Source organism: Myripristis murdjan, chromosome 4 (assembly GCF_902150065.1).
Source record: "Myripristis murdjan chromosome 4, fMyrMur1.1, whole genome shotgun sequence".
Taxonomy (NCBI): Eukaryota; Metazoa; Chordata; class Actinopteri; order Holocentriformes; family Holocentridae; genus Myripristis; species Myripristis murdjan.
Window position 1 is genome coordinate 11,885,678 of NC_043983.1, and position 11,987 is coordinate 11,897,664.

The 11,987-nt window shown below is 41.7% G+C and overlaps 1 protein-coding gene and 1 long non-coding RNA gene across 2 annotated transcripts in view; both read left to right on the forward strand.

Moving 5' to 3' along the window:
• The window catches only part of LOC115357640 (uncharacterized), a 249,917-nt gene extending 238,947 nt beyond the window's left edge, over positions 1-10,970 (forward strand). Inside the window, exon 3 of the long non-coding RNA XR_003928126.1 lies at positions 10,276-10,970. This is a non-coding gene — a long non-coding RNA (uncharacterized LOC115357640). The remainder of the gene's footprint in view (positions 1-10,275) is intronic.
• Positions 1-10,970, forward strand: part of xpr1a (xenotropic and polytropic retrovirus receptor 1a) — a 79,501-nt gene extending 68,531 nt beyond the window's left edge. The window contains exons 12-15 of the mRNA XM_030049212.1: positions 4,569-4,735; positions 4,824-4,963; positions 5,807-6,031; positions 6,789-10,970. Coding sequence (XP_029905072.1) covers positions 4,569-4,735; positions 4,824-4,963; positions 5,807-6,031; positions 6,789-6,846 — 590 coding nt within the window. The 3' untranslated portion in view covers positions 6,847-10,970. The remainder of the gene's footprint in view (positions 1-4,568; positions 4,736-4,823; positions 4,964-5,806; positions 6,032-6,788) is intronic.
• Positions 10,971-11,987: the final 1,017 nt, after the last annotated feature.

Here is an 11,987-nt window from a genome sequence, read left to right on the forward strand (position 1 = left end):
TGCTAACCCAGTCAGAGCGCTGATGACCTCACTGCTCATTCCTGGAGTATAGCCCACTTTCAGCTCCGGGAAACGGTGAATCAAAGTACATAAACCATAATGCAAGTCACAGGTTTCTCAGAATAGTTATGAGCGGTATTCTTGTTAACAATTCATACAACCGGTTAAATTTAGTGGTGCCATTTGCATATCAGACAGAATTTAGCTACCTGTTAAATTATGAGGCACAGTCTCCCCTCAGGTGTTCATGGGGTAGGTATCCTGATGCAATTTTGGGCAAGCAAGCAGATTCCCAAACTGTTTAGCCTGTGCCTTGTTGTTCTGTTTGAGCTATGATCAGTTTTTAATGTGGTGCTGCAAAGAGATCAGATTTCCACCCTCAGTGCTGTGAATAACGGATTGAGCCGTGTTTGGAAACTCTGATCCCAGCAGATGTTCAAAGGCCTGTAACTAGAGAGAGATGATGGAGGATTTCCTGCTTTAGGCACAGTTCCCAAACCCTGCAAGCTATGGGCCCTGACAGCAAAGCAGGTACTTTATTTTGGATCAATACAGGCTCAGCTCTGTGTACAATGGCTTGATGCTAAGTGCTGTTTTAAATGCAGGGGACTTATACGCCGAATGCTAATTTAAGCCCTAAGGAATTCTTTGATGGACTGGCAGGAGCATGGGATGTTGCAGGGTAGGCAGGAATTGGGCAGTCATATGATGGATAGAAAGTACAAAATCATGCACAAGTTCAGATACAAGCACTAACACTCTAATATTAAATCTTATAATAAATGAAAGCACTCAGATGAGTCTAAAATGCAGAGATATGTGTCAAGGCAAGACATGGATGCTTTTAAAACATTCCTTTGTCTGAGAGAAACAGATGTTGAACCTTACCTGTATTTGAAGCTGTCTGTGAGATCAACATAAAAAAAGAAACACCTAGAACGAGCGTGCTGCAGAATAATGTTAACCAAAAGGGAATACTAGTCCTGCTGGTCTCGGCTTGAGGTGAACCATAGTGCAAAGGAAAAGAAATAAAGTGAAACTGCAGCGAGGAATCAGTACATTCAGAGCTGATAGATCACAGAAGGCACGATAAAGATGAATGGTCAGAAGAGATGGAAGACAAGAGTGGATCAGCAGGAGATAAAGAGGACCGACATGAAAGGGGTTATGATTCACTGAGTTCAAATAGATCTCAAAGTATGAAAGACACAAGACACAAATGGGAAAAGGGAAAAATAAGGCATAGGGGGAGAGGTAGAGGATGGGAAAAAAGATGTGGAGAGGAGAGGAGAGGAGAGGAGAGGAGAGGAGATGGGATGTGTAATTATGAGCCTCAGGCTGAACACATGCCTGCTGGACACTGCTAGAATAGTGATGAGCCCAGAGCTGACATATTTTATAACTTAATTTCATGTACTGGACCACTCATTATCAGGCTAGAAATTGCAGTGGACACACACACACACACACACACACACACACACACAAACCGGTGTAGATAAAAGTCTCTCAGCCAAATCTCTCTCTCCATCTTCCTGAACTCTAAATCACCCATGCTGAGGTCAAACCCACTCCAGCCACTGACGTGTTCACATGAGGAGCAAGATCCAGGCTGAGTTAAGCTGCTAATCTTTGGACAGGGTGAGGATGGAGCTCTCTGGTTGGGTAATATTAGAGCAAATGAAACTAGTTGGATGAGGTCTGTGGAGTGGCCTCCAGGTAAGGGATTCTTAATTACCTGGTTAGCAAATAAGACAGATGTGGCAGCGGATAAGCAATCACCCTAATCAAATTGGGACTGATTGTTCTTCCTGTGTTCTTGTTTCCCTCAGCGGGAAGTGGGCCTGTTGCATAAAATGAGCCTGTCCTAGCTGGAGTGCTCTGCCTGTAATAGCGTTTAACCTCTTGGCCCCCTATGGACAGCTGTGGCAGTGTGTGTGTTTGTGTGTGCATGTGGGTGTGACAGACTAGCTACTGAGTCTGTGTGACAGCAGCCAGTGAACACTCTTAGCCCCTGTTAAGCGCCAGATCAATGGCCATCTAACCACTCTAACCCTTATAATGGCCCTAGTGGCCAGCCAGCCACACGGAAAGACATCAGCAGGGGCCTCAGCCGTAACAGAAACTGAAGGGTTAAATACCTCAACATGGCAGAGCACTTCAGAAAGACAACAACACCAGTGGGTATTCTCCAGTGAGAGTGTATTGTCAAAGTTTGATCTATAGCTGGGAATTCATACTGCAGCATCACGATTGATAATACAGTATAGGGATTACTTCATCCCATCTCTCAGTTGGAGAAGCAAAGAGCACAATAGACATTGCAGTTAACCGAGCAGGGCTGAGGGACCACAGCAGTAATTCTCTGTTCAAAATGTCCCTGGTCTGCTCCCTGGCGTCTCGTTGGCTGTTAGTGGGAAGAGCCGGTGACCATGATGGATGGTAACGATCCCCGTCTCTGTCTGGTGGCTGCTGTCTGTGTCTGTGTGAGTCACTGTGTTAGGCTATAGGTGGTAAATCAGTGCCTTTTTGAGGAAAAACACATTGCATACGCGTGAGCATACAGGCACCAGTGCACATGACTGATGATGTGCTTGCATATACAGTACATTACATCAACATGTCAGAACTACCTTACTGCTGTTTGCATGTTTGTCGGCTATAAGCGTCTTGGCAACTAATTGAATTATATCAAACCACCAATCATAACTCAGCACTACAAATTATCAGCTAATGATACTGCTTAACATGCACGCACAAGGCCTATGTCTAACATTACATCCTTAACAAAGCACACTGAACCGGTTTACCTTATCTGGAAACCTAGGGACTTTGAGTGAATGTTCCACAAGCTAAAGCAACTATAAGCAGCATCAGCAGTAGAGAAATGGGAAGTGGAAAGAACAATTTTCCAGTGCAACTGCAGTGAAGAATAGCCACAGCAGCAGCAGTAGAAATCGCTTACAGGCCCTCAGCTCACTGATAAAAGTTAGGCACTGCAGAGCTGTGCAGTTCAACAAGGAAAATCCTACTGACTCTATGGACTTGATGATCTATTTAGTATATCATATCCATCTTTATTAAGGAATTAAGCAGGTAAAGCTGATACATGGAATAATATGGAAGCAGTATACAAACTCTGAGAGTATTAATCTAAATATCTGGTAATTGAATGGAACCAGAAGGGCATAAATTCTGGCATATTCATTCTACACTAAATAAAACAGGCAGTGAGTTCACTTGGCTCTAAGAGTTGGAGCCAAGTTGTTGCCAATGTGTCAGGACCTTACAGAATCATATTTTATTCATTTTGGGAAAAATGCCAGGTTTATCATCATGATTTTGTTTCCTTCTTGCAAAGTTTACCAAAACATAATATGCTATTCTGGCTCCAATTCCACGCTGTCCTTCTGTCACGCTTTAGTTGCTGTACATGTGATGTAATGTAACCAGTAACCAAAGTAGGTAACCAATAATACTCCACAGGTTACACACTCTACAGGTTAATAAATCATTGATACTCCTCACTGAATGATAGACAAATGCCTCTGCCTGGTCCATTGGGTTTGTCAGTCACTCTGATTCTGATCTGATGTGGACAGTTTTGTGCAGCTCGGTCACGCTGCATGCTCCTGTAGACACAAACTGGTGTTTTGCTGCTTTGTTGCTGGGTCACATCAGATGAGGACAAAGACAGCCTCACAGTGTTGCAACACAAACATACTTTCACACACCCAGCCACCCTGCTTTTGATGTTATCTCAGATAGACACACACACACACACACATTTTAGTTTGTCAAAATACTTAGAAATGTCAAGGTCAAATCAACATGATAGACTGCTAAACTTTGCTCAATGTTACAGTTGTCTAACCATATGAATGCCTCCCCTGGGAGTGAAGAGGTAATAATATATCATATAGATTGTCTTTATTATCCAAAATGGGAAATTGCTGTTGGATGACCCCTAAAACAGCAGCCGGGACCTCTGCTTGCCAGGATTAGTCATTCCTCAGCTGCTCCTTTCCAGGTATTAAGTAAACCTGAGTTAATAATATAACACAGTAATGACTGAATGACATCCATTGTTTGAGGCTTGCTCTTGGCAGGTCCCGCACTACAACAATGATATTACAGTGATCAATATGTACAGCTACTTATTTGATGTTCGTTCATGACCATGAAATATATGGCATGTTGTTTATTGTACATAAAAAAAATAATCTGCTGTAAGATGTGACCTTGTGAGGTTGTGATCTTACTGTTGACTTGTTCCACAGTGGGAATGTAATTCTCTGTGGTCATGTATCAAATAAATCATCGCAGTGTATTCATGACAGGAAGGCTCCCTCTAGTGGCCGAGACAGTGTGGGAAAATTAGCACTGAACAACACAACTGCTGTCCATGAAACAGGAAAGCGTTCGATTTTCACTGTTTCTTTCTTTCTACAAAATATGCAGGATTTTCTTTGTCTCAAACAGATCTTGGAGTGAAACCGACCAGAGGAAATTGCGTGAGTGCATTTAATTTACAAGTGTGTTTGTGTGTGTGTGTGTGTGTATTTCAGAGCAAGGACACACAGATGCTGACATGTTCTTCTACCTGCTGATCGTGTTCTCGACAGTCAGCTCTCTTTACACACTCATCTGGGATCTGCGCATGGACTGGGGTCTGTTTGACCGTGGAGCTGGAGAGAACACCTTCCTCAGAGAAGAGATAGTCTACCCACATAAGGTACAGTGTGATAGTGGCACATCCACACATACAAACACCCACTGTTCCCCTACTCTGCTCCCCTAACAGTTTGCCCTGCTCTGTCCAGGCGTACTACTACTGTGCCATCATAGAAGATGTGATCCTTCGTTTTGCCTGGACTGTCCAAATCTGTCTGACCACCATGACTAACATCCACTCTATGGGCGACATTGTAGCCACTCTACTGGCTCCCCTCGAGGTCTTCAGGTGGGTCTGAAGGACATGCTTACCTCTCACTTACACACATTTTGACACTTATTCATGCCCTCTCTATTGCACATCCATTCTTTTGCATATTATAGCTGACAGGCAAAAACCTTGTGACTCCAGTTTCATGATTTTCATGGTCTTCAGTAGGATGAGAAACTGTAGGTGTCATGAAACCCTTTCAAAACCAATTTGATAAACTTAAAAATGCATGCTTAGCAAGGTTTTCATTAGACAGGAGCAATCTCCTCTCCTTATCTGTTTGTTTTCTTTCATTTTAACACCCCCTTGCTCCTCTCCACCTTAACCCTTCACCTTGTCCGTCTTCTCAATTTCATCATTTCCCTTCCTTCTCTTTCTCAACTTGCCATTTTTTCCCTTCCTGATGCAGCGGGGTAAAGTTGCCCTTGCAGATCAGCCGCCAAGCCCCCAGTCCTAAAAGCACCTATTTAGGGATCGACTGATATATCAGCAGACAGTTGGTATCTGCCAATATCAGCTTAAAAAGCAATCTCAGTATCAGTCCAATACTGTTTTTACTGCTGATATTTGGTTGGTTGTGAAATTGGCACTTGTGTGACCTTTTTTTCACGAGTGTGTCACTTAATAGAACTGTGAAATTTGCAACATAGTAAAACTAACGTGGTCTTTTTTAAAAAAAGCAGTTACCTTATGATAGGTCTGTCCGAAAAGCTTAACCTGTTTTGTAACCGCATTTGTTTTATGATTATTTAAATTCAAATCAGTACTGGTATCCGGCATTGTGGGTGGTAAGATATTGGATATCAGTATTAGCCTTGAAAAATCTATATTTAACTCTTGGAAATGTCTTTTTTTCTGCAGGCGTTTTGTGTGGAACTTCTTCCGTCTGGAGAACGAGCACCTGAATAACTGTGGTGAGTTTCGTGCTGTGCGGGATATCTCGGTGGCACCGCTCAACGCTGACGACCAGACGCTGCTGGAGCAGATGATGGACCAGGAGGATGGTGTCCGGAACCGCTCTGGCAAGAAGACATGGAAGAGATCTTACAGCCTGTCACTCCGACGCCCCCTGCTGTCCTCCTCACAGTAAGAAACAAACCTCCACACTAGCAGGACTCATGCACTTAATACACCTGTTTATGTAATTTGCATAGTGATGAAACACAGACTGAAGGTGGGAAAAGTACTCATATCAGACAATAACAACAAGACTGGATGAGATTAGACAGTCATCACTGTGTTAGTGCCATTTCTATAAAGGAACAGGTCACTCAAATTACACAGAAAGAGATTTTCCCATTTACCGCTAGTGCAGTCTATCCATCTAGATAGCTTCTGTGTGAACTGGCAGTGTTTCCAGTTTGCTATGATCTGTCTCCCTTTACCCTAATGCAGTTGGGCTGGATGGGTATGCTTTGGTGGAGTTTTGTTGGGAACTATTTCCTACTGAGGAAATACCAGCACATATCTATCCACACCCAGTGAGTTCAAATTAGAGGCAGAGACAATGTAAGAAGATTGTAGCAGACTGGAAACATCACTAAATCACTCATCTGGATATCTGGATAGATAGATTGCATTAGGAAAATTATGTATGTTGGGTGAATTGCTCCTTTAAGTGAAAAGGCAACCAGGTATTTTATACTGAACTCAGTGAGGACTGTAGATACAAGATACCATTGAATTGAACACTAAAGTGGATGACATTCTACGCACTGCTGTTTTAGACAGGCTTTATTTATCTGGACAGCAATAACAATATTAAGGTTTTAAATTATGATATTAGAGAAATTAAGATAAATATGCAGGACATTGTGTAATTTTTGTGACTCCTCCTTTCTAGATCCAAGAAAGACACAAAGGTGCTTATTGAAGATACGGATGATGAGGCCTTCAGCTGAGTCCAGAGTGTCAGCATGCACACACACGCACACACACACACACACACACACACACACACACACACATGCACACACATGCGCACACACACACACACACACACACACACACACCACACAAACACACGTTTGTATTACTATACTTATGAAGGGTCTTCATCATTCCTTAATCCCTAATCCCTAACCCCAGAATAACAATCCCTAGCCCTTACCCAGCCTGAACCAAATCCAAATTGTAATTGCAACCCTGAAAAGAAAGCTTAAAGAAGTGAGGGCCGGCCCAAATGTCCTCACTCTGGAGAACTGCCGTCGCTTTTCTTTCCTTGTGAGGACATTTGGTCCTTGTGAGTATAGAAATGCACACAGATACACACAGCTAATACACACAGTATACACACCACAGTGCAGAAACACACAGAAAGACAACCTTGCTGAAGCACAAGAAGAGTGTAGTATTGCTACAGTTGAGGAGACAGCTATAACACACAGCCATACAGACAGTCAGACAGACAGACAGACAGACAGATATCACGGCAAACCTGCAGGATAGGCACATAGCTGGAGAGACAAGACCACACTGCCCTGGGATTTTCCTCAGTATTTTCCTCTTCCTCTTCTTTTTTTTTAACAGACTTTTCATTTGCATTATTTACTTTGAGATCTTTGTATAATTATTTTAGTTTTTCTTTAATTTTTTTCTGAATTTTATTTTTGGAAAAAAAGCTGCATAGATAGGCTACAGATGACTGTTTACATGCCTTTTTACTACATCAGGATCAACAGGGAGAAGACAAGCCAATCAAAAGACTAAATACTGAACAATAACAGAAGCCTGAGGAAGGACTCAACACGTATCACAGCATATCAAAAAAAATCAACTGGTTTCAACTTGTTGGTTCTTTTTATACTCCACGTTTTTGGGTTGATTTATTTTGTCTATTGAGTTGTAATAAAGTCAGTGTACAACGACAACCCTGGAGGCACTTGCAGGAAAAGTGCATTTAATACATAAACAAAAGATGAAAAAACAAACTTGTACAAAAAGGAAGTTTTGATTCAAACTTATTTCTAGTCTGTGAAGTTGCTTTGTAATAATTCTTTTGATGTGCATTACTACTCGGATATCGTAGTTGCTATGTACTACTACTTATGTGTTATTTATAAGAGTGAGAGTAGCTCGAGCATCCACACAAATGATTGTTGATGTATTTTCTAATGTTTGGAATGTTTTTCTCCATTAGACTTGTGCCATGTTTTTACGAAGCTAAGAGTTTGACCCCATTCTGTGGATATGAGGACAAAGCCTTTCTCAATAATGTCATTTTGTCCATTTATCCACTCCCCCAATTGGTGCAAAAAAAACGGACTTCAAACAAAAATCCAATCATTATCGGCCTAATAGTGTCATCTCAAAGTGCCCAGTTAGCTACAGTATATGTGTGTGCATTGCTATTCTTTGCATTAATTACCAAAGCTTTATTTCCATGAATGTGTCTGTGGCTAGAGTAGCTTTGTCCATGCAGCCTGCCTGAGCTAGAGAGTGGAGCGATCCTGTTATGAGCTTAATGTATATTGTCCTGGGCTGATGATGGGGCCATGTTTTGCTCTTTGCTGGCAGGTGTTGTCTGTCGTTGGATAGCCAAGTGATATGACTACTATTACTAGTATTATTGTCTATTAATGATGATGATGTATTGTTTCAGGTGGTCCGTTGAATTGTGAGTGAGAAGTTGCTCTCAGCTCATACAGGTGCATTTTGATGCACTTCACATTACTGCCACATACATGTTTTTTTTTTGTTTGTTTGTTTTTTGTTTTGTTTTTTTTGCTCTAGTGTTCACTGTTGCCTCATTCATTTGTAGCACTTTTCGGAGACATGATTTTAAGTGATGTGAATGTGCTGTAATTTTATTTTGCCAAGAGTAGTAACAACACCCAGGACAAATGAACTGTACAACTGACATCCATCATTAGACCTTTTTTCCTGTTTGCTGATTTTCCTCCATCCTGTTTCGATGACAAACCACTACACACACACACACACACACACACACACACACACATACACACATACTGCTACGCAAACACATATTCACACACATTTTGCCTGTCCTTCAGATTGAGCAATATGGTGCAAGCAAAAATCTTATCTGCTGTAACTTTGAAAGTAGGTTGCTGCTCTGTTTTGAGGGCCTCCTGCCTTTTCAGGGGAAGCATATGAACTGACTAGACACACAGTGGTGTGTGTGTTTCACTCTCTGCTTTCTCCTCCTTTTTACTTCCCTTTCTTCTCTCCTCCTGTGCCCCTCCCTGTGGCTTCGCTGTGTTAACACCACACAGTCATAAGACAAAGCCCAGAGAGCCTAAAGACAAATGTGTTTATTATACACTCACAGAAATGTCTGTTTGCACAACTTCAAGTTTGTTTTTTTTTTCTGTGGTGGCTTGAAAGACATTTCTGCTGAGTGAAAAAGCCTCTCTGGGCACAACGGGCCCTGTGTAAGTTGGAAAGCTAGAAAGTACACAATGTGTTGTACCTGCTAAGGTCCGCATTTGGGAAATAGGTAGTTTCTCTGTCCGTTTAGATATACTGGACACATGCCATGTTATGCACAAGTACATTTAAAGGCATACAGGCATATCATCGCACACTTACATACACACACATATACACACAAACACACACACACACACACACACAGCCTACATTGCCTCTCTCTCCCTGTCTTGTGTCAGACAACACAACCCCTCAGCAGATTGTTTTGTAGTAAGGCTCTGCCTATGTTGTCATGCCTGCATGCTGCTTTTGTTTTACACTGTACATAGATCTTAATTTATTTTCCATGATGTGTATATTAACAATCATTGTGGCCGCCGTAGCAATGATTGGTTTCATACATTTAAATGTTTTTCGCTCAAAGACAAGCAGTATTTTTAGGTGATGAGGAGGTTTTTCTGATTGTTCACAATCCTGCACTCTTTTTCATGTGTACATTTGTCAAAACTGTGTTTGTATAAAAAAAAAAATAGAAGAACATAGAAAAAAAAAGCTAGAAATGGAGAATGGTGATTCTGGATTGTTATTGGTTGTATCTTGTTGGTAATTCCATCTTATTTCCTGACTCCGTCATCCCCGGGGTTTGCGTCCAGGGCTCATGGAGGAGGTGGGGACAGCGGGGGCGGATTCCTGTGTCCTGAAGCTCTGTGACTGCTGATATGTGTGCATTTGTGAATGTGCATGAATCCCTTCTGTCTTTATCATGACATCTTGATGTTGTAAATCGTGCTGCAGACGGAGGACAAGCACTGTGGTGAAAGGACTGACAAATAGGGCACAGGAAGACACCCCCAGTCCAGAGAGCAAGATACCGCTGCAGAAAATCAACTCAAAACTGAGCCCAGATCTGACTGAGCTATAGCCAACTTCTTCAGCAGCCAGTGGTCGCACATGAAGTTGAATATATCATAACCAGATCTAGGATCTCAATATACTCGCTGGAAGCATTTTTATATGCCTTTTCTGCGAGTGCTGGTAAAAACAAATCTTTTCGTGACCAGCGACAGTAGGCCTGTTCACAGAGATACAGTAAGTATAACTCGTTGACAAAAATAGGGTTATTTTGTACAGTTTGTGACTGATGACGAGATGGTGGTAACGCAAGCCCTGACATCACATTTTCTCATGGGTGAAAACCACTGATGATGATTTTACTGTTTTTACTGCTTGCTGAAACCCCCGAGATGTGAAAGTGCTTGATATCTCTGCATCCTCTTCCCTCCTCTTTCTCTCTCTCTCTTGATGTTGTACCCTCTCTCTAATCTAGGTGAATGTGATAGTACCTGTAGTTTGGTAGATGGATGTACTTTGATAAAAAAAAAAAAAAAAAAGAAGATAATAGAATAAATACATTATGTGGTTAAATGTGATTTTAAGAGACATAAGACTAAAGAAAGGAACACGTCTTACGGACCCATCCGCCCAGTCTCTTTTACAGAGTAGTTTGTACATGTCGAGTGTATAACACTGTACTATGATGGTTTTCCTGATGGTATTTGTATTTCTGTATACACTTTGGTGATCCTGTCATATCTGGGTTTTATAAACCACGCTTATTTTTAAAACTCTCGCCCTGCCTCTTGACTCTGTTTTTTTCCCCCCCTTCTGTTAGTCTTTAATGATGACTGTGTAAATTTACCTCATGCTGACCGCACTGTAGTTTCAATAATGTGGCTATCTAGGAGCATAATGTGAATATTGATCTCAAACAATAATGTGCACCCTTTTATTCTGTTAGTCTCTTACAGTCTCCAGTTGCATTCAGATGTCTGCTTTGAGTTTTGTGTAACTCTTTCTGAACAAGCGCTGGTGTACATAACAGGCTTTGCTGTAACTTTAATGTGTATCTTCCCCTACAGCCTTACGTCCTACATGCAGACATGCCTGCTCCTTCACAAGCTTGCATGTTTGTACACACACACACACACACATACACCCCCCCCCACACACACACACAGTTCTCCAGTAGACTGTCAGTTGTTGACTTTTTCAGTCATCTTCTGTATTGTGCTTGTATTCAGTCTTAAGTGTGCTCTGCCATGGTTTTTAGATGGCTTATTTTACATTTGTTCACTCTGTTTGTTGTATTTTATTGCAGCACTTGTGCAGTGAAGTGTAGAGTTGATTTGATCCATGTATAGTCTGTTCGGATGGTTAACTGCAGCCAAGCCTTCAGTCATTCACCTCCCACGAACAGCAGGGGTGTTGTCTGGTGTGGAGAGGCAGTCACAGCTCTCGAAAGTAGGTCCTGACAATAGTTAAGACAAGACTGACAACCCTTTTCAAAGGGTACAAGCATTGGCAAGATCTAGAAACATGACAGAGATTTCTCCTTCGTCCCTTTGGGCAGCTTGAATCTGAGGCCCTTATGCTCAGTATGATAGCATGTACATATCATTCTGAAGATGAAGCATCTGCAGAAACAAAGGAGAAAACAGTCAATTTTGCAACAAATATTATCATATATCATAATACAGTGAACCTTCACAGTCCAACAGAATCACAATCGTTTTTCATTACAACCGAAGTGAAAAGCACAAGCTGGAAATAAACAGTTTATTTACGTTCTTGAATTGTCTGTGGTTAC